At 46.6% G+C, this 23,113-nt stretch overlaps 1 protein-coding gene across 1 annotated transcript in view; it reads right to left on the bottom strand.

The window, feature by feature from the left end:
- Positions 1 to 6,647: 6,647 nt before the first annotated feature.
- Positions 6,648 to 23,113, bottom strand: part of Sppl3 (signal peptide peptidase like 3) — a 78,438-nt gene continuing 61,972 nt past the window's right edge. The window contains exons 4-11 of the mRNA XM_048342827.1: positions 17,021 to 17,140; positions 15,385 to 15,463; positions 14,174 to 14,286; positions 12,146 to 12,252; positions 11,695 to 11,858; positions 10,080 to 10,279; positions 9,388 to 9,497; positions 6,648 to 8,373 (exon numbers count right to left, since the gene is read on the bottom strand). Of these exons, the coding sequence (XP_048198784.1) occupies positions 8,302 to 8,373; positions 9,388 to 9,497; positions 10,080 to 10,279; positions 11,695 to 11,858; positions 12,146 to 12,252; positions 14,174 to 14,286; positions 15,385 to 15,463; positions 17,021 to 17,140 (965 nt within the window). The 3' untranslated portion in view covers positions 6,648 to 8,301. The remainder of the gene's footprint in view (positions 8,374 to 9,387; positions 9,498 to 10,079; positions 10,280 to 11,694; positions 11,859 to 12,145; positions 12,253 to 14,173; positions 14,287 to 15,384; positions 15,464 to 17,020; positions 17,141 to 23,113) is intronic.

The following is a 23,113-nucleotide window of genomic DNA, read 5'->3' as shown; positions in this document are numbered from 1 at the left end:
TCTTTTTCTTATTATTTTTATAATATTCTTTAAATTTTTTCTCCTTTTGGTCTATTTCTTCCTTTCTAGACCCTATTGTATTATTATATGACTATTTGTGTGTGTGCGCATATGTATGCTAGCTAGTACTGGGGCTTGAACTCAGGGTCTTACACACTTACTTGGCTTTTTCAGCTCAAGGCTGGTGCTCTGTCATTTGAGCCACAGCTCCACTTGTGGCTTTTTTTTTTCCAAGCAAAAAGATGGATTTATTGGGGAAGTAAAAAGTATACTAACCAGCCAGGGTCACGGCCCAGACTCGGGAGAAGGAACCACAACCATAAAAAGCAGGCTGGCTGGCCAGGGCCGCAGCCCAGACTCGGGAGCTGGGACTGCGCACGAACTTGTGACTTTTTGATGGCTAAATGGACATAACAGGAGATAATGGTCTTTCAGATTTGTCTTCCTGGCTGGCTTTGAGCCATGATCCTCAAATGTTAGCCTCCGGAGTACCTAGGATTATGAGCGTCAGCCCCTGGGGACTGGCTTTTTGTATTTTTTTTTTTTTAATGTCCACTGTTGCTGGGAGTCTATCTTTGTCTTTTCTATTTCCTGTCTGTTTCCCAGAGCCTCCTGAGAGAGTCTCAGGCTGGGTAGTTTATTTTGCTATCTTATCCTTTAGTTGTCCTATTATGTTCTTTCTCCCCTGGGTTCAGCTCTTTTGTTTTTCCCGACTTAGTGTTTCCCTCTGTTCTCCAAGGTCCTGCTTTGTGTGGCCCCTGCTCTTGCTCATTTCAGTGGACGGAGGCTGGTGAGCTGTGGTGTGCATCAGTCGGGTCATCTCACAGCCTGGTTTGGCTCCCGCAGCTGCTAAGTTTTGCTTGTGAACTCTTTTCCCGGGGATGCCATGCTTGGGCAGGAACATGTCGCTCCCACTAGGTCTAAAGATAAACCCTGAGGTAGAAGTATGGCTCAGGTGATGACCCACCAAGCTAAGCAAGAGCAGGAGACCAAGGGTTCAAGCCCTGGTACTGGCACTGTCCCAAGTGGAACAGTGAGCTCAGGGTCAGGATAACCAGGCTTGTCTGAGAACTGAGCTGCATCTCAATTCTGCCCTCACCCACTGCCCCTGCCCCAGTATCCATTCCACTGAAAAGCTCTCCCCTCCCCCATGCACTCCCACCCACCCACCCACCCAGATTGTTTTCTGACACTAGAAAGGAGAGCCTTGCTGTGAGCATCTGGCTAATCTACTTTACTTTTTTTTTTTGTTTTTTGGCCAGTCCTGGACTCAGGGCCTGAGCACTGTCCTTCTTTTTGCTCAAGGCTGACACTCTGCCACTTGAGCCACAGCGCCACTTCTGGCCATTTTCTGTATATGTGGTGCTGGGGAATTGAACCCAGGACCTCATGTATAGGAGGTGAGCACTCTTGCCACTAGGCCATATCCCAGCCATCTAATTTTTTAAAAAAAATTTTGGCAGGAGTAGGTTTGGGCCTCATGACTTTACCATTTAAGTTTCAGATAGCCTTGGCTAGCCTTGGCCCATGACCCTCCCACCTATAGGCTCCCTTGTAGTCGAGACCACAGTCATGGACTATCACACCTCATTTGTTGGAGATTTTTTTTTTTTTTTCTGTTAGCCTTAAACTTCAATCCTCCTGATCTCCATCTCCTGAGTAGCTGGGATTACAGTTGTGAACCATGCCTTGCTTAATTTATATATATTCATGGTACTGGGGATTGAACTCGGGCATTTTACCACTTGAGCCATACTTCCAGCCTATTATGTTGGTTATTTTTGATGTAAGGTCTCACTTGACGCCTCGGACCACCTGGGCTCTGGGGCTCTGATTGACTCTCATGCTTTCTCTTATCACTGAGGATGACAGAAACAGGCCACTAGGCAGAGCTGTTGTGCTGGTAAAGCATGTGTGCACCCCCACACCTGGCCAGTGGCCTCAGTGAATCCCTGATCTCCACCTCCCAAGTAGCTCAGATGACAGGTGTGAGCCACTGCTCCTGCATGTTTGTGTGTTTCCACCGCCCACCCCCCCAACAGGCTCTGTTTGTGGGACCCAGGCGGGTTGAACACTCAATATTCCTTCTTCAACCTCCTGTGTGTCCAAGATTATAGGCATACATCATCACACTAGCTGCTTTTGCTTTTTAAGTTGTAACAATTATATAACATCACACTATATCGCTTCAGGTGCACAGCTGGGTGGCACTAGGTCCATTCACACTGGTGTGCAACCATCTCCGCCATCCATCTCTAGAACTTTCCATCACCCCAAATTGGGAGTGCCCCCAAGGGCACCCTCACTGCCCATTCTTGCCCTCTTCCAGCCCTCGGCAACCATTTGGCCTTCTCTCCCTATGTGTCTGATGGCTCTGAGTCTTCCATTGCTATAGTTATATTGAAGTCTGCCTTTTGTGCTGGGCCCATTTTTTGCTGGGGTGGAACCAGGACCCGGGGCCCACCAGGCAATCGCACCAGTGCTGCTACCCCTACCCCCCCTGCCTGAATGTTGAGAAGGCTTAGCAATGTGGTAGCTGGTGCCAGGTAGCCTTGAGTGAAAAAGCTAAGGGGCAGTGCCCAGGACTGAGCTTAAGCCCCAGGACTGGCACAAAAAATTCTATGCAATTTATAACTGGGTAGTATTCTATATATTTTTTATATATTATATATATATATATATTGTTGTTGTTGATTGTAGAGCTTGAACTCAGGGCCTGGGAACTATCCCTGAGCTTTTTGTCCTCAAGGCTAGCATTCTACCACTTTGAGCCACAGCACCACTTTCAGTGGTTAATTGGAGATAAAAGCCTCATGGACTTTCCTGGCTGGGCTGGTTTTGAACTGTGATCCTCAGGTCTCAGCTTTCTGAGTAGCTAGGATTACAGGTGTGAGCCACCAGCACCTGGCCTCCCCCCTGCTTTCTTCTAGAGGTTCCAGCTTCTGCTCTTCTTGGGTTGACCTCACCCTAGCATACGTGGACACCCCATTTCCCAGCACCTGTGCACTGTCTATGTTTGATTTCCTTAATTTGTCTGAGTGAGCCTTAAACTGGGGTCCTCTAGCCTCAGCCCTGAGGAGTGCATGCCAGCATAACCTGCTACACCAATCCAGCCACTGGTTCACTTATTTGTTGTGGTGCCGGGTAGAACCCAGGGTGTTACACATGCCAGCCAAGTGCTCTAACTGAGCCACAGCCCTGGGCCCCTGGCTGCTCCTGTTCCTATCTGCTCTTCCCACAGATGTTCTTGGCAGGCTTGCCTGGGCTTGCTGTTTGTCTGCATCCATGAGGCAGAGTTCACTGTAGAGACCATTCTTTGCTTTAATTGTCCTAGCTTTTCCGAGTAGACCATAACTTGATAAACACTCAGAAATAGCAACCACAACCTGTATCAGCAATAAACCATTTTTTTTCACTAGGGGATGACTTCTATTTTCCCCAAAGATGCTGAGCTGGCAAGACGTGCTGGCTCCCTTCTTCAGCCAAATCTTAGGTGTCATAGAAAGGAAAGGAAAGGAAGCAGGGCATGGTGGAGCATGCCTGTAATCTCAGCACTCAGGAGGCAGAAGGGGGATCCAGACTTCAAAGCCAGCCTGTACTACACAGCTAGACTGCAGGGTTTCCACACCAAAAGGCCGAACACATGTGAAATCAAGGGATGAGGGGAAAATGTATTGATGTAAAATGGTAAAGGCTGGAAGAAAAGTCTAGAGAAGGAATGTGGTTATAAATTAGAGACCCGGCACTGGGAGCGGGTGGAGGAGGGCAGAGGAGGCTTGTGACCTGAGGGCAGGTCACCAAGCCATGCCACGCAAGCCCGGGAGGCCCGGAGCAGATCCTCCACAATGGCACATGCCTTCATCCCAGCACCCAGCCATGGACGGGAGATGCTGGTGCCCAAGAAACTCATCATCGGCCCCTGAGATGTTAGAAGAAGATGGTCACAGGGAGTGAGGTTGTGCGCACCTCTAATCCCAGCATTGGGGGTGCTGAGGCAGTAAGGTCAGGAGTTTGAGGCCAGCCTGGCAAGACTTCATCTCAAAAAAAAAAAAAAAAAATGGCCAGGGGCTGAGAATGTGGCAGAGTGCTCGCCTTGTATACATGAAGCCCTGGGTTCAATTCCTCAGCACCACATATACAGAAAAATCCGGAAGTGGCGCTGTGGCTCAAAGTGCTAGCTTAGAGTAAAAAGAAGCCAGGGACAGCGCTCAGGCCTTGAGTTCAAGCCGCAGGGCTGGCAAAAAAACAAACAAAAAAAAAAAGCTGGCCTGCCCCACCCTGGTGGCTCATGTCTGTAATTCTACCTACTCAAGAGGCTGGGATCTGAGGATCGTCACAGCTTGAAGTCAGATAAGGCAAGAAACTCTTGTGAGACTATTATCTTTAATCAGCAAAGGGCTGGAAGTGGAGCTGTGGCTCAAGTGGTAGAATTGTCATACTTGAGAGAAAAAGCTCACAGGCAGCGCCCAGGCCTTGGGTGTAAGTCCCAGTACAGGAACACACTACACAAAAGTAGAGGGCTGGGGGCATGACCTAAGTGGTAGAACATCTGCCTAGCAAGCACAGCTGCTGTCACCATGGCTCAGTGGGGCCCCAGGCTTGAATCTGCACTGGGAAACAGGTCAGGGAAGGTGGGGAGGCCCAGAGCAGGGGAGGAGTGCGAGTGGGCTGGGCTCCACTCCTCCACAGTATGTCATCACCTCCATCCTAGGCCTTCGGAGACTGGATTCTGCTCTCCCCGGTGTTCCTTTCCAAGTGGGCTAAATAGGGAACAAGGCCGCCAACTGGTGTGGTGAGGGGACCCTCTGTCCCGGACCAATGGCAGAATCCATTTACAGACCGTTCAGGTCACTTGTGGGCCACACCAGAGGCCTGGGTGGGACTGGTTAGCTGGAGGTGAGAGCCACCCAGGCTTCCTGCCCCTCCTATCTCAGTGTGCTATCTTTGACTACACACAGCACCCTGGCACAGACCCACACAACAGCGGGGGGATGGTGAGCTTTGCCCGGCGCCCTGTGCCTGCTGCAGTCTATGCACGGACATGACAAAGCCTCTGAGGCCAGGGGAGGGCTGCGAGCTCCAAGGGAAAGAGCGAGAGGGAAGCTGCGGCTGAAGTGGTAAGGACAGGGAGAGGTGCTGGTCTGGTACAGGTCTGTCTGCATGGGAAACTTGACCCGGAACCTACTGGAATTCGAGACGACTGCCTTGCAGACAGAAGGCAGTGTATAAATTGCATAGGCATGGAGATTCTTTCTGGATTGCAGTCTCATCTGGCCTGTCCCTTCCAGAAGGAAGAGGCGAGAGTTCTATGAGTAGGATCGGCTAGACTGGAGCGCCAGCTCCATTGGTGAGGCTGACACTTGTTGGGTCCCGATGCTACCTCACTGCTGGGGATATGGATCACAGAGAAACTTGTTGTTGTTGATTGTGGGGCTTGAACTTTGGGCCTGGGTGCTGTCCCTGAGCTCTTGAGCTGACGCTCTACCATTTGAGCCACAGCGCCATTTCTGGTGGTTAACTGGAGGTAAGAGTCTCATGGACTTCCCTGCCCGGGCTGGCTTTGAACCACAATCCTAAGATCTTAGCCACCTAGGTAGCTAAGATTATAGGGTTAAGCCATCAGTTAATCTTATTCACTTTTTTGTCTCTTCTTTGGTAGTACTGGGATTTGAACTAAAGACCTTACTTATACTTGCTTAACAGGCACTTGACCACTTGAGCCACGCCCCATTGCCTTCCAGAAGCTCTAATTCTTTCATTATTTAGTTGTACAAAGAGGTTTTAATCAATGCATCTTGACCAATGTCACCCCCTCCGTGGTCTCCCATCTCTGGCTCTTATTGATGATGCATGCTTCAAACCAACAGGTTGCTTCTCAGGCACTGCCATCAGCAGGAGGTTGAGTGTGACTAGCTGTAACAAGACAACAAAGCAAGTTCTATTTTTAACAGGTGGACAAAAAAGGACACCCCCTTCCCCCCCCCCCCCGCAGCCTTCAGAGGACTAGGCCTTTTTTTTTTTTTTGGCCAGTCCTGGGCCTTGGACTCAGGGCCTGAGCACTGTCCCTGGCTTCTTCCCGCTCAAGGCTAGCACTCTGCCACTTGAGCCACAGCGCCGCTTCTGGCCGTTTTCTGTGTATGTGGTGCTGGGGAATCGAACCTAGGGCCTCGTGTATCCGAGGCAGGCACTCTTGCCACTAGGCTATATCCCCAGCCCCTGGACTAGGCCTTTTTTAAAGATGGGGTCTTGTAATGTTTTTTTTCTCAGCTGCCCTTGAACCATGGTCCTCTTATTTCCATTTCCCAAGTAGCTGGGATTATAGGCAGGGGCCACTGTAACTGGCAGCATTTAATTTTATAAAGAGAGAATTTTAAATGACCAACTCCAGACCGCATTATTTCTACCTATATAGCCCTGTTCGTCACCTGAGTTTTTCTCAAGGCCCCTCAGGCTCTACCCTGTTGAGCCACTTTCGTCTTTTGACAACTGATAAAGTCACACTTCAAGTCTGTGTTCAGCCTCGACTTTAGTTCTGTGAACTGAAGTTTCAATGCCTTGACATCTTCATGACTGAACTAGAGCTGCGGCATGAAGGCATGAAGTGACACAGGCTGGTTATAATAAAACAGGATTCCAAGACAACACCTTGACCCACAGTGTGCACACCGGCCCTGGAGACTGACACACAGCAACCTGCTATCAGGAACTTTGGGACAATTCCAGACTCCTCTCTGCCTCTAAGCACAGCCACCTTCTTCCCCAGGGGGGCTGCTCTAGAGTGGGCAGGCAGCCTGGCCCAGTCTATGGGGACAGGCCACCTGCGCTTTCCCCAAGTGCTGGGATTTGCTGCCAGCCCCACGGGAGCAATGACTGTGTGTGCGCGTATGTAGGCTGGTCCTGAGGTGTGGGTGCTGTCCTTGAGTTTATTTGCTTAAGGCTGGTGCTCTGCACTTGAACCACAGCACCACTCTCAGGTGGTTAACTGGACATAAGAGTCTCACCATCTTTCCTGCCTCAGCTGGCTTTGAACCGTGATCCTCAGACCTCAGCCTCCTGAGTGAGCCAGGCACCAGTGCTAGGAGCAATGACATTTGTCCCCAACACTCAGCTGTCACCAGAAGGAAAGCAAGACTATAATCACAACAGCAAGGACAGCATTGTGTTGCTTTTTTTCCGTTTTTTTTTTTTTTCTTAAAGGAGTGAGGGCATGGAAAATACAGCACACCAATGAAACAAAATGCCAAAAAAATACAAAAAAATATAAAATAGAAAAATGTATTTACAGGGAGTACATGACTATGATCAGAAAGCACAATGACGCCTGGCCGCTATCATACATGCATTGGCTCAAGAAGAAACTACGAAAAATCCTGCGAGGGAGAAGCTGTAAAAAGAAAAGCGCCAAAAAGTTTTCAACTTTTCATCCCTAGTTTGCTACGCTGATCAAGCAGAGTACACGTTCCCTGCAGCCACGAGTCCACCAGTCTGGACGCGGTGCGGTGACCGCGGGGTCGCTCGCTCACGGGAAGACACAGCTCCGACAGGGAGGCCACGTGGACTGCTCTACATGCTCAATTCCCGCAGCCCGTCTCTCACGGTGTGGTCCGGACTGGTTGTCTTCTGTTTACTCGTATATCTATGCGCGCGCGTGTGTTTATATATATATATATCTGTATGTCTGTATAAAAACCGTGCCCTTGTTCACTGCCGACACGGCGATGGGTGGACATGAACGTATTCAACAAATCCTTATGTGAGTGCTGTAAGAAGTCACAATGTCTGTGGATTTAATAAGTCACTTCACACCACAGAAAATATTTAATAAATCCAAAAAAAAGAAAGAATATGTGACAGAAGAGCTTCTGTCTTGGTTCTCGGAAACTGAGTCCCCATAGGAAACTGGTCCCAAAGTTGTTTTTTTTTGTTTTGTTTTTTTTTTGGGAGGGGTGTCACTGAAGAAAACTTCGGTTTGCTAACGCTTTTGATGCTTTTAGTGTTCCACAGCTCCACAATGACTCCTTGCCATCCGTAGCTTTTAGAGTCACAGCTCCATCTCCCCGCAAGGTTACAGTCTGTGCAGATCCATGAAAATGGAGGAGGCGGCCGCGGGGGCTGCGGCTTTCCCTGCCACGCGGGGCCTCAGCACCCTCTCCTGTAAGCGGGCTCCGTCTGATGCGCGCCAGGCACCCGGAAGTCTCAGGACAGGTACACACCTCTGTACCAGGCCGGCTTCAAGAGGAAACAAAACCACAAGGTGAGGAAAGAATGATGACGGCCACTGTGGTCACGTCCGAGGATCCATCATACCTCCAGGAACCGGGAGCTGCTGGACTTGGAGTGGAACGGCTCAGACCACATCCGCCGCAAGTCACCCTGGGAAAGAAGGGACTGGGCTGAGTTACAGACGAACATGGTACCGCCATGCTGCGGGGAGCCACAACGCCAGGAGAGAAACTCCTTTTAGGAATTTTGCCTGCACTGGTCCTGATGCAAGTTGCACAGTAAGTTAACAATGCAGACAAGCTAAGGAACCTGTCCGTTCCCTAGCTGTAAAATGAGATAAGCAAATCTCAAAGATTGTGCACTCTGTAAATCTCATTTTAAAAAATCAAGGGCTGCCTCAGTAGCAGGAGATCTTTCTTAATTTGTTCCACACTTGCACTTAGCACAGGGTTTAAAAAGCTGGTAGGAGCAACAGAGCCACTGCTTTTCTCTTTTGTTCTGGGGAGGAAACCAGGGCTTTGCTGCGCTCCACCCAACCCTAGGGGACAGCTCTGGGTGATGCTGGAGCGGAATGCAGGGCCCTGCAAACGCCAGGAAAGCACTCGAGCACCGAATCACATCATCAGCCCTTTTTGTTTTGAAGCAGGGGTCTAAGTTGTCCAGGGTAGTTTTGAATCTGAGTTACCTCAATCTCCCATAGAGTGGGGACTACAGACATGTGCCACCCTGCCTGGCCCTACAACACTGCTTTAAGAAAAATGAGGAGGGCTGGGAATATGGCCTAGTGGCAAGAGAGATTGCCTCGTATACATGAGTCCTTGGGTTCGATTCCTCAGCACCACATATACAGAAAATGGCCAGAAGTGGCGCTGTGGCTCAAGTGGCAGAGTGCTAGCCTTGAGCAAAAAGAAGCCAGGGACAGTGCTCAGGCCCTGAGTTCACGGCCTAGGACTGGCCAAAAAAAGAAAAAGAAAAATGAGGACATTTCTAGAGGTGAGCCGGTGGTACAGTGGTCTGACCAGGGGCTCCGAGTCCTGAGCGTTCTGCCGGTACAGCATGGGAAGCACAGCTGAGACGAGGAGCTCAGAGCTGAAGCAGAATGGCCTGCGGCAAGATGACCACCACCCGGCCCCGATGGACCGGAGCCACTGCTTTCCCAGGTACCTTTAAATAGGCCATGGTGAGGAGCGGCAATAAGGTGAATGGCACCAGGTAGAGGAGGGCAGGCTGGGCAGCTCGGTGGATGCGAGACGCCACGGTAGCAGTGAGCAGACCTAGGAGCAGAGACACTGTGAGTGAGAAGCTCTGGCACCTGCATTGCCTGGGGTCTAGTCGGGACTCTCTGATCCCCCAGGCCTAGCCCACACTCCCAGGTCAGGCCCCCCTTCTTCCCTGAACACGCCTGGCCCCCCTTTTCTGTGGTGTGGGATGCTGACGTGAAGGCAAGAGGCCTGGCTTTGGCTCCAGCTCTGCGCTGCCTCCCAGAGTCCCGTGTGCCAATGGGGCAATGCCACTTGCCCGGCCTCTCAGGGTCCTGGGCTGAAATGCTTCAGTGTGTGGTGCTATGCTGAGCGCAGGGGGAGGCTAGTGTTCCCCCCTGCCACAGCACATGTGTGTGAAGGCGATCACAACCATTCCTAGCCTAATAGACTCTTCCTGTCTGCCTGAGGGTGAGCTGGCTGGAGGAGCACCCTTGGGAGTGAGAGGTGACAGACGTGCTGGAGAAATGAAGGGAAAAGTCTATTGAGGCAGGATACAAATAGGGAGTCACTTAAATCTCAGAGGATTTCCCCAGTTCATTCGCCAGTGAGCATGTGTGTAGTGCAGCTGTGGGCACTGAGCAGGTGGCATCTTACCTACAAAGTAGCCGATGAGGGTGCAGTGGAAGTAGGAGACCTTCTGCATGCGGCCAGAGATGTTGGCTGGGCCAGAGGGGCCGCACGAGTCGCTGCTGGCTTGCTTTTTGTAGTTGTCATAGCGGAGGACAAAACATAGCAGGAGCCCCGGCATCACGATGTCCCCAATGCCCAGCATGGAGAAGTGGCTGCCCGTGGAGCTGCAACGCAGAGCTGCACGTCAGGGGTGCTGCCTCCCCAATCCCCTCACCCCACGTGTGGAGTCTGCCCACAGGTTAAGAGGTCAAAGAACTTAGGTGAGTGGCACACGGAAATCTTGACTGCACACAATGTAGCCTGGGCTGGCCTCAAAGTCACAATTCTGTCGGCCACCCAAGGGCTGAGTTAAGGGTGTGCACTACCATGCTTGGCTGAACACTAACTTTGAAGGGAGCAGCTTAAAAGCCCTCAGCCACCATGGAGGGCACTGCTCCACGGAACAACCATGCTGGGGCGGAGGTGAGCCACACAGCCGCCTCCGCAAACCAAGGCAAGCCACCACCTGTGAGTCACTAATTCCTTCGCCAGTTCCATGATGAAGCCTGGGCCCCCAGCCCTTCATTCCTGTTCCTATTTGTTTTTGCCAGTGTTTAAACAGCAGAGGTTTCTACCCACCATTCAGATAAGATAAGCTTTCATTAACTTTGCCCATTCTGGCCTCTGACTCAGGCTTCCTGCCTTCCCCTCTTGAGGGACTGGGATTACAGGTGTGTACCATTATGCCCAAGTCACTCACATTCTGCAAATAAGTACTTAGTTATCAGACACAGAGCATTAAAACAGTGCAGTGATTTTCACAAGGCTATATTACCATGAACAGAACCAGAATTTTGTTTACCAAGAGAACAAGTGTATGAGAGTGAGTACTGGGGCTTGAACTCAGAGCCTTATGTTCTCTTTGTTTTTTTTTGCTCATGGCTGGTGCTCTAACAGTTGAGTTATGGCTCCACTTTTGGCTTTTTGCTGGTTAACAGGAGATAGGAGTCTTGTGTATTGTTTGCCCTGGCTGGCTGCAAACTATAATCTTCAGACACAGCCTCCTGAGTAGCTAACAGAATTACAGGCATTAGCCACTGGCACCCTAAGAACATTTTTTTTTTTGGACAAATATCTTATAAGTAAAAAGATCCAGGTTTTATTAATTCCAGCAAAATTTAATTTTTTTTTTTGGAGGGGGGTGGCAGTCCTGGGGCTTGAACTTTGGGCCTGGCTGCTGTCCCTGAGCTTATGTGCTCAAGGCTAGTGCTCTATGACTTAAGCCACGCCTCTACTTTGGACTTTTTTGGTGTTTGTTGGAGACGAGTCTCACATCTCAGCCTCTTCAACAGTTAGGACTACAGGTGTGAGCTACTGGCATCTGGCTACTTCCAGCCAATTAAAAGGAGTGCAAAGAGTAGTCACACACTGTTGTGTGACACTAGTAAAGTGAACTACACTGGGAACTACACTGCCATCTTCACTATTTCAGGTAGACAGGAGGCACTTAGTTCTCTCCCATTCTGGGTCAGGAAGCTAATGACAAGACAGACACCCAAGGCAGTGGGGTTATGGGATGAGGCCAATATGTAAGTCCTACCTTGGGAACACCAATTTTCCAGGCAGAGACAGGCGGGGAACATCTCGCCCAACATTGGGTCCCAGGTGGAGCTTCCGGGACAGAACATCGAGGGGATTGTCAGCTGGCTGTGTGGCCACCTTCACCATGACGTTGCTATTGAAGATGTAGGCTGAGAAAAACACCTGCCCAGGTGGAGAGAGGTGTTAGCCAGGAGCTGCAGGCAGCCTGCTTTCAGCATCAGCAGTCATCTTGCAGGGCACAGCCCATAATTCTGCAGGGGCAGTGGTCCCTTTGCTGTTCCCAGAAGAGAACCCCACTCAGGGGGGAGGGGGCTGAAGATTCCCCATGTCTCCACCACCCCCCCCACTCAGGTACTGCATCACAGCTGCCATGCACGCACCGTGCAGGACTGGAGGAGGGGACAGCAAGGTTGTGGATACAAACATGGAGGGGAACAGCGGACACTCACCCAAAATACATCATAGATGAGAAGCCCTGAGAGAAGCAAGCAGGAGACCTTGAGGCTTGGCAGGCGAACGAAGGCGATCATGGCGACACAGAGACCCATGGCTAGAGCTGGAGGAGATGGCCAGGTATCAGGTATGTGGTCGCCAGGCTTAGGAGCACCGTGTGTTTGCAATGGTCTCACAAATAGGTGGCCCTGAGCTCCCTTTCAGGCCCTTTAGACCAGCTGGTGGCAGCCCTGTCAGTCCAGCTGGACCTTCGGGCCTGGACTGGGGGGGCGGGGAGGGGAACGCTACTGCCCCTTCTGTGCTGGAATGCATTGCCCAGGTTAGTTAACTCGCTCCCAAAGAGCACACCCACCCCTTCCAAACTATGTATGCATTGAATTCTACCCAGCACACTTACAATCACCAGAGCGAGCATACCCAGCCTGATGCTGTGGCTCATAGACATTGCAGAAGTAACTTAAGTTACTTCTAAATGTAAGGCCTGGGTAGCAGTGGCACTCTGAGCAGGCCTGGGCTGATGCTGGGTTATGGCCCAAAACCAGTCTCCTGTGACCAAGAAATGCAGGTCTGGATCAGTGTCATGGTAACAATAATTTTTAAGTTCTTTCTTAGTTTTTCGACAATATTGCAAATTGTATAGTCGATGGCTATATATTCTAACGTTCCCTTCTAAATGACCAAAACAGAAGGAAAGATGAGCAGTGAGGACACAGCAGGAGCAATTACATGCTTCATGAGATTAGGAAAGAGGATTGAGGAAAAGGGGAGAATCTCAAGGAAATAAGAGTGATGGGAGATTTTTGGAAGGAGTATAAAGTTATACAGAGGTTCTGTAAAATGGTGTATAAGGTTCCTGCTTTAAAGAGGTAAAGTAATCCACAGCAAACATCTAGCAATGCACAAAGCACTGGACAGATCCGAGCCACTGTTGTCATTATTCTATCATTACCAATGAGGGAAATTCTTACATGCCATAACTCAGCAGCGCAAACTACTATGTAACCTTTATAAATGCTAGATTAAAAAGTACAAAACTCCTTTGTTTCAGGAATTTTATGTCTAGGCTGAGTATGTAGCTCAGAGGTAGAAACATGTACTGAGCATGTGCAAGACATCTGTGTTGGATCACTCACCAACAGCAAAAAAAGCAAAACCAAACTAAGTACCCTGACAGCTACAAAGAAGTAGAATAGCAAGGTTTACACAGAGGTTAAAACCATCAAGGACAATGAGATCATTAACAATACACAATGAAATGCTCTATACCTTATACCTTTTTATACAGATACATATATCCTACTATATGCCATATAGCATAATGGTGTATAGTATTCAGTTATGAAAAGGATGAGATACAGGTTATGACACTGATGAGTCTTAAAAACATTTTGCTAAATGAAAGAAGTCAGACAAGAATGTCTACAACAGAGAAATCCATAGAGACAGAAAGCTGATTAGTAGATGCTTGAGGGTGAGGGAAGAGGAATGCTGAAAGTATACGTTTTAGGTGTGCAAGGGATTAAAAGGTTACACAACCCTGAATGAGCTCTCTATGAAACTGTTGAGGAAAACAACAGAATCTGTATGTATTATTGAGCACATGTTTATAATGAGGACTGGTGGCAGAGATAAAGAGAATGTTCACAGGTGGACAGTTCAGAAATGTACCGTACAGGCGAATGATGAGAGCTGATAAACATGAGGGGGCAGTGGGATGGGAAAGGAAGCCAGCAGGAAGATTAAAATACTGTACACAGAGGTGTGAAATATCACAGAGAGCCCCCTTGAACAACTGGGATACACTTACAAAAAGCAGGTTCCTACGTAGGGGAGGATGAGAGACAGGATGTTAAAGACATCATGTCCATGTGTGAAAATGGAACAGGGGCACACGCTGAGGCTGCATTGGGAAGGGAGAGTGACAAAGGGGTATGGGGTACGTTTGGTCAGGTACAACTATACAACTCTCATTGATGCCAATAAGCACTGTGAGAAAAAAAAATCCAATCTCACACATTACTCACCGTCCATGAGAAGCCAATGGCCAGTGAGAACCCAGATGAGGACAAGCATGACAGACAGGGAGAACGAGAGCAACTCAGCAGCAGTGAAGCGGCCACAGCAACCAAAGGAAATTCTGAAAAACAGCATCATGGGGACAATGCAATCAAAATTCAAACTTCCCTTCAGTTCTTCACAATCAGAGGTCACAATGGCTGGATTAGAACAGTAAACAATACCTAAACACTGCAAGTACCAAAGATCCAAGACACTCTCCGGGTAAATTATGAAAATCCCAGAGGAATTATACTACTTCTAGTCCCATTTGATAATATACTTCTCAGATCAAATTACCAACAAGTGTATTTAAAATTCAAAGTCATGCTGGGCACTGGTGGCTCATGTCTGTAATCCCAGCTATTCAGGAGGCCGAGAGCTGAGGATCATGGTTCAAAGCCAGTTGTGGCAGGAAAAGTCTGTGAGACTCTTATCTCCAATTAACCACCAGAAAAACAGGAAGTGGCACTGTAGCTCAGAGTAGTAGAGTGCTGGCCTTGAGCTGAAGAGCTCAGGGACAGCACCTAAACCCAGAGTTTAAGCCCCATGATCGACCAAAATTAATTAAATTAAAAAAAATCAAAATCACTCTTTGGAAAGAAAAATCTTAAGAGAAAAACAAAATGAAGAAAGGCAATGATTCAATTCATTTAGCAGAAATGAAGTACTTGTAAGTCTATCAATTCCAGGGCAAACTAGGTCCCACTGGTGACTGCCAAGTGCACACCTTCCCCATTATGCGAGCCCTTGATTCCATGGAGCAAGCAGTGGCTTCAGGAACTGAGGTGATCATATTGGCAGTGAACCAAACTTGTTGACATAACTAGGTCACTACAGACAACATAGTAAACCTAACCTATTCCTCTATTCCATTATTTCACCAGGAAAGAAAGCTTTGCTTCAGTGAAAACTGTTTTGCTTTTCATAATCTAAGCAGGAAGCACACTGCAATGACCCCTACTTCCTACCATTTGTTTATTTCCTCTGCCATGAAAGGTAAAAAAGGAAGCACTGTCTGCCAGTGTTAAAAGAACAAACATCTCCCTTCCCAAGCTCTTTGCATTGTGTCTTCCAGCCAACACCAAAAACTTAGTATGACTGCTCAGTAGTGACACTACCACAAATGAGAGAAAGCCACACATATTTAGAACTTAAGAGTAAAGTCACAAGTCCTTACTTGTTCTGAGGCGAACAGGGTCTTGTTAAATACTGGCACATCGGGAGAAGAAGAAAAGCAAAAGCTATTGTTGCAAGAACTAGAGAAAGAAAACGTATGGTTATTATTTTATTTTTTTGCCAGTCCTGGGGCTTGAACTCAGGGCCTGAGCACTGTCCCTGGCTTCTTTTTGCTCACTAGCACTCTGCCACTTGAGCCACAGCGCCACTTCTGGCCATTTTCTATATATGTGGTGCTTGCGGATCGAACGCAGGGCTTCATGTATACAAGGCAAGCACTCTTGCCACTAGGCCATATCCCCAGCCCCTGGTTAATATTTTTAACTTTTTAAGTCAATTATACAAGAAATGGCATATTTGGGGCTGGGAATATGGCCTAGTGGCAAGAGTGCTTGACTCGTATACATGAAGCCCTGGGTTCGATCCCCAGCACCACATATACAGAAAACGGCCAGTAAGTAGTGCTGTGGCTCAAGTGGCAGAATGCTAGCCTTGAGCAAAAAGAAGCCAGGTACAGTGCTCAGGCCCTGAGTCCAAGGCCCAGGACTGGTAAAAAGAAAAGAAAAAAGAAATGGCATAATTTATAGAACACATTTTTCAAAATACCTTACTTAACACCTACATCACTAGAAGACTCTTTACTATGGCAGACAAGCTCTTAAAGTTGAAGGGGGCAGAACATGGGTAGATTTTCTCATTTTTCCTAACTCAACAAGAAAAGATGAGTAGAGGACCCGGGGAAAAGCCCCTAGCAGAGCTTATGGCATTTTGCTAATCATTTTTACATTTCCATCATTGCTCAGCTTGAAAACTGATCAGAAAGCTGAGAGATTAATTACTTTGATGAGCTATCAATATTTCTACCTTCAAAGACATTGGTAGAAGCAGCCAAAGACCACTATGCCTAACTGAACCATCTGGTAACTTAAGGTGTGTAGGTATCATCAAGTGCATGAAAGTGCATGAGCATTCACCTTGCTTTCTTCTTTCTAACAGGTTTGAACACGTATACTCCTCTGTTCAAGGAAGGGTAGTGAGTGGGAAGGGAGCCAAATTTACAAATAAAAACTTACATGAAGGGCTGGGAATATGGCCTAGTGGCAAGAGTGCTTGCCTCGTATACATGAAGCCCTACGTTTGATTCCTCAGCACCACATATACAGAAAAGACCAGAAGTGGCGCTGTGGCTCAAGTGGCAGAGTGCTAGCCTTGAGCAAAAAGAAGCCAGGGACAGTGCCCAGGCCCTGAGTCCAAGCCCCAGGACTGGAAAAAAACAGTAACATCAACAAAAACTTGCATGGCATGTTATGTACATCCTAATTTTTGAAAACTATGGTAATAAAAATATACCAGTAGCGGGGCTTGAATGCAGGGTCTCCCGCTCTCACTTGGGTTTTTTGCTCAAGTATGGCACTCTAGCACTAGGTCCACACTTCCACTTCTAGCTCTTTTGATGGCTATTAGGAGCTAAGCGTTTCTCTTGGATTTATCTGCCTGGGCTGGATCTGAACTGTAATCCTCAGGTCTTAGCCACCAGAGTAGTTAGGATTATAGGCGTGAGCCGCTGGCACATGGAAACACTACCTTTTTTATTAAAAAGTAACATTTCTTAGTAGGCTAAAATTAGAGACACTCACCTGCTGTACATATTGTAAAAACTACTTGAACTGAATCAAAGAAGAAGAACATTACTAGAAGAGAGACAGATGCCCCAATGGGGAGGAAAAGAGCCTGGGTAGAGTCAATGGTTTGGATACCTGAAAGAAAGGAAATGAGACATGTTAGCCACCAATTACATACCAAACCCTGCCCGTGCACTTATATAAATTCATTAAAATGCAGACAGCTTGGGCAAAGCCTGAATAGACAAATCTGTGAGACACTTATCTCTAATTCACCAGCAAAAGGCGGGAACTGTTGCCAGGTGTGGATGGCTCACAGCTGTATTCCTAGGTATTTAGGATGCTGAGATCTGAGAATCGCAGTTTGAAGCCAGCCCAGGTAGAAAAGTTTGAGAGATTTTTATCCCCAACCCAGCAGCAAAAAGCCAGAAGTAGAGACATGTGGCTCAAGTAGTAGAACAATAGCCTTGAACAAGCTCTAGAACCAGTATGTGACATGTGCTTATGTGCATGTATGCAAGTACACACAAAGCTAGAACTGGAGGTGTGGCTCACATGGTAGAGCACCACTCATGACTGAGAAAAAGCTGAGCAAGAGAGAATCTGAGTTCAAGCCCCAATATATCACAAAAACAAAACAAAATGTGACATATGGGTTATCAAAGGCCCTATGATGCTCAGTCAGAATATGAGCTCCTAGGTTTCTCAAAAAGCTCAATATAGACCTACCCTATGACCCAGCCATACCACTCCTAGGCATCTATCCTAAACAGCAAACACCAAGATCAAAAAGACATTTGTACTTCCATGTTTATCACGGCACAATTCACAATAGCCAAAATATGGAAACAACCCAGATGCCCCTCCACAGACGAATGGATCCAAAAAATATGGTACCTATACACAATGGAATACTACATAGCGATTAGGAATGGTGAAATATTGTTATTCGCAGGGAAATGGTCAGAACTTGAACAAATAATGTTGAGCGAGACAAGCCTAGAACACAGAAAACAAAGGGGCATGATCTCCCTGATATATGACTGTTAACAAAGGGAGACGGAGAGACAGTAGAGACCAAGTCTGTGAATACTATATATGTTCTTGATACATTGTATATTGTATATATGTCTACCTGACCTAGAGAAGGGATAGAAAAACAGGACGTAAGATATCACAAGAAATGTACACACTGCCCTACTATGTAACTGTACCCTTTTTGCACAACACCTTGTAAAATAATTTGTGTTCAATTAATAAAAAAAATTAAAAAAAAAAAAGAATATGAGCTCCTAGCTCTCCTCACTGCCTTCACTATAGCAAGTGCCCAAGAATTACTTGTTGAACAGAGCTACTACTTTCTGGTACTAACCTGGATGCAGGGCACAGACACACACAATAACAACACCCTCAAATCAAAAACACTGAAAATAAAAACTTAGGCTAGTCTATTCGAGTGTACTTGTGGGTTTGTGTACGGATTTAAGCAAGTAGTAGTTTAAACTCACTGACTATAATAATTACTCCCTGGATTCAATCTTATGTGCACTTTAGTGGGAAGAGGAAAGAGCAAGTAATTCATAGCCACAACAGCAAATCAGAACTATTTTGAGAACATATTAAGGGATCTGTAGGAAATAAGTGGGGGGGGGGATGTCTTTGAGACAGAGTGGGGTTTGGCACTGTGGATCTCAAATTTTGGCTGCTCATTGGAACCACCTGCAGAGTATTAAAAAAAAATGCTGGGGCTGGGAATATGGCCTAGTGGTAAGAATGCTTGCCTCATATACATGAAACCCTAGGTTTGATTCCTCAGCACCACATATATAGAAAATGGCCAGAAGTGGCGCTGTGGCTCAAGTGGCAGAGTGCTGAGCCAGGGACAGTGCTCAGGCCTTGAGTTGTGCCCCAGGACTGGCAAAAAAAAAAGAAAGAAAGAAAGAAAAAATGCTGGGGTGGGGCGGGCCTAATCAATTTCCCCCTCCTGGTGGTTCTGGGACTAGAATCCAAGGCCTCTCAAGTCCCAGGTAAGCACTCTGCCACTAAAGCTATATCTAAGGATTTTTTTTTTTTTCAAAAACCAAAAAAACAAAAAACTTGAGTGCTTTATAATAGTTCAAAGAACTACAAGAAATTGCAGGTGCCTGGGCCTTAGAAAAACAATGGTTTCTCAAATAAATGGTCATTGGTAGGGGTAAGAATAAAACCTCTGAAAAGAAATACATAAATCTGAAAATACACCCACACTCTTCCCTCCTCTGTCAAACAAATCATCTTATAATCTACTTCAAAATATGAGCAAAAATATCTGGCTAAACAAAGACTATATGTTGACTAGCTTATGTAAGACATATTTATAATAATCTTTTTAGTGTATAACCAAAATTCAAAATGGAATACAAAGATCCTTCCTAGAATGCTTAGCAAGAACACACATATTGAAGTGGAGGCAATGCTGGAGAGAAGTAAAGCTCTGTTAGGTGTGGACGGTATGACACTGAACACTTACCGATTCAGTGCTGCGTTTCTTACAGGGCCATAGGCAGCTGTGCTACAGGGGAAGCCACTAACTAATTAGAAATTTTAGTCAAACTCCAGTGACTGGCAAAACAAAAGTAGAGCGAAGCTAAACAGAGCAGCTGAAGCCAGGAAGAACTAAGAAAATCCAACTGCATTATCTTTAAAGCCAAAGGTAACCAACCTACGAAAAGCATGGTGGTAATGAGAAATTATGGACAGTAACATTTTTTTTTAGTATTCTGTGAATACAGCTAAATATACAACTGGTTATAAAATAGACACTGATTTTTTTTACCCTTTGCTTAAATATTTACCAAAATTAAGCAAAAGAAGGGACTAAAAGTAATTTTCAGGCTGGGTACTGGTGGCTCATGCCTATAAGCCTGGCTACTCAGGAGGCTGAGATCGGAGCCAGGCTAGCCTGGGCAGCAAAGTCTGTGAAACCTTATTTCCAATTAACAGAGACAGCACCCAGGCTCTGAGTTCAGGTCCCAGGACCACCACCAACAACAGAAAAGTAATTTTCAGGCCAGAGGAATGGCTCAAATGATAAGAGTGACTGCCTAGCAAGTTCAAGGCCCTGAGTACAAAATTAAAAAAAAAGAAAATCACAAAAAGCAATTTCCAGGTAAGTGGCCTGTGAAAACGGTTCGCTACTCTCTAGACCCAGAAAACCCCACAAAATCATGCAAGTCAAGAGGTTCAAATCTTTGTGTTCACTTTAAGAACCCCAGAGAAACAGCCCAGGTCATCAAGGATATGCATATCCAAAAAGCTACCAAATATCTGAAAGATGTCACTTTAAAGAAGCAATGTGGGCTGGGAATATGGCCTAGTGGCAAGAATGCTTGCCTCATATACATGGAGCCCTGGGTTCGATTCCCCAGCACCACATATATAGAAAATGGCCAGAAGTGGCGCTGTGGCTCAAGTGGCAGAGTGTCAGCCTTGAGCACAATGAAGCCAGGGACAGTGCTCAGGCCCTGAGTCCAAAAATAAAAAAAATAAGCAATGTGTGCCATTCTGGTGTTACAATGTGCCCAGGCTAAACAGGGGGACTGGACACAGGGTCAGTGGCCCAAAAGGAGTGCTGAATTTCTGCTGCACATGCTTAAGACTGCATAGAGCAGTTCAAGGACCTGGATCGGGGAAAGAAAAAAAAATGCAGAGAGCAATTCTGAACTAAAGCGTTTAGAGGTAGACTCTCTGGTGACTGAACAAAGTACCCAAGATGTGCCGCCAAACTTACAGGGCCCATGGTGGGATTAACCCATGCATGAGCTCCCCTGCCACACTGAAATGACCTTAACTGAAAAGGAGCAGATTGTTCCCAAACCAAAAGAGGAGGCACCCCAGAAGAAATTGAGGAAACAAAAACTTATGGCACAGGAATAAGTTTAGCATAAAATAACTGTAAATAAATGAATGTTACCATGATTTAAAAAGAAACCAATTTCCACATATAATGGACTTCCCAGTATCAGTGTGTTTATTTTCCCTAACAGAGAATTCCACTCACACATATCTAGCAATCTTCAGAAAGGAATTCAAGATGTCAAACAATGGAGTGTTTCCTCTCTGTGAGTACATGTGAACATATGTGTATGTGTGTGTGCACACTCATGCACATTGGTCCTGGGGCTTGAACTCAGAACCCGGGCACTGTCCCTTAGCTTTTTTGTTCAAAGCTAGTGCTCTACCACTTGAGCCACGACTATACTTCAGGCTTTTTGGTGTTTGAGACAAAGAGTCTCATGGACTTGAAGCCCAGACTGGCTTCAAACTGATCATCAGATCTTAGCCTCCTGAGCAGCCAGGATTACAGGCCTGAGCCACTGATGCCCATCTTACTTTGCCTGTTTTTGAACTTCATGTATATTGAACTGTGGAGCAAGTATTCTCAATGTCTAGCTTCTTCTTCTTTTTTTTTTGCCAGTCCTGGGGCTTGGACTCAGGGCCTGAGCACTGTCCCTGGCTTATTTTGCTCAAGGCTAGCACTCTACCTCTTGAGCCATAGTGCCACTTACGGCCTTTTCTGTCTATGTGGTGCTGAGGAATCGAACCCAGGGTTTCATGCATGCTAGGCAAGCACTCTAATGCTAAGTCACATTCCCAGCCCCTGGCTTCTTTTTATTTATTTATTTATTTATTTTTTTGTGTGTGCAGTGGTTTGTTTATTTATTTATTTATTTATTTATTTATTTATTTATTTATTTATTTATTTATTTTTGCCAGTCACGGGGCTTGAACTCAGGGCCTGAGTACTTTTTGCTCAAGGCTAGCACTCTACCACTGGAGCCACAGTGCCACTTCTGGCCTTTTCTATATATGTGGTGCTGAGGAACTAAACCCAGGGCATCAAGTATATAAGGCAAGCACTCTACCACTAGGCCATATTCCCAGCCCCTCTGGCTTCTTTTATTATGAAAATCATTCGTGCTTTTAGGAACTAAGTTTCATTGTATGAATGTAATATTTATCCAGCCTGACCCTTGGGTTGTTTCTAAGTTTCTGGCAATTACACATCATACTGATTTGCTTGTGCTTGTATGTACTTCATGCACGTTTGTATTTGGGGTATATAACTAGGAGCAAAGCTGCTGGGCCAAGTGTATTTAGTGCATGCTCAACTATTTTCCAGAATGACTGTGCCAATGTACACTTAGTAGTATGTAAGGGGGTTCCCTCCCTCCCTCCCTTCCTCCCTTCCTCCCTTCCCTCTCTCTCTTTCTTTTTTCTTGCCAGTCCTGGGGCTTGGATTCATGGCCTGAGCACTGTCCCTGGCTTCCTTTTGCTCAAGGCTAGCATTCTACCACTTGAGCCACAGTGCCACTTCCAGCCTTTTCTGTTTATGTAGTATTGAGGAACTGAACCCAGAGCTTCATGCATGCTAGGTAAGCACTCTACCACTAAGCCACATTCCCAGCCCTAAGGGTCCATTCTTGTTAATAATCTTATTAGCAATTTGTGTGGTTGGCTTTTAATTTCACCTATTTTGGCAGGTGTGTAGTCCTATTTCATTATGGTAATATGTAATATGGGGGTTTGGACCTAAGGCCTCATGTTTGCTCAGTTGGTATTCTACTACTTGAACAATGCTGTTATGTTAGCCTGCCTTTTTACCAGGCTTTTTTTTTTTTTTTTTTTTTGCCAGTCCTGGGCCTTGGACTCAGGGCCTGGGCACTGTCTCTGGCTTCCTGATGCTCAAGGTTAGCATTCTGCCACTTGAGCCACAGAGCCACTTCTGGCCGTTTTCTATATATGTGGTGCTGGGGAATTGAACCCAGGGTTTCAGGTATGCGAGGCAACCATTCTTGCCACTAGGCCATATTCCCAGCCCCTTACCAGGCTTTTTATAACCTCTGGATCTCAAGACTCTTTAGTAGCTAAGATTACAGATTACAGCCACCAGCACTTAACAAGACTCATTTCTAACTTGACTGTTCCATAATAAGCATCATAATTTTTTCTATTATTCACATAACATTTTAAATATATAACTCAATTTTAAGTATATTAACTCTTTAAGTATATAACTCAATATTTTTGTAAACTAACAAACTGTGAAACCCTTGCCATCACCTAATT

Source organism: Perognathus longimembris, chromosome 3, assembly GCF_023159225.1.
Source record: "Perognathus longimembris pacificus isolate PPM17 chromosome 3, ASM2315922v1, whole genome shotgun sequence".
NCBI classification, from domain to species: domain Eukaryota; kingdom Metazoa; phylum Chordata; class Mammalia; order Rodentia; family Heteromyidae; genus Perognathus; species Perognathus longimembris.
This window is presented reverse-complemented; position numbering and strand designations above follow the sequence as displayed.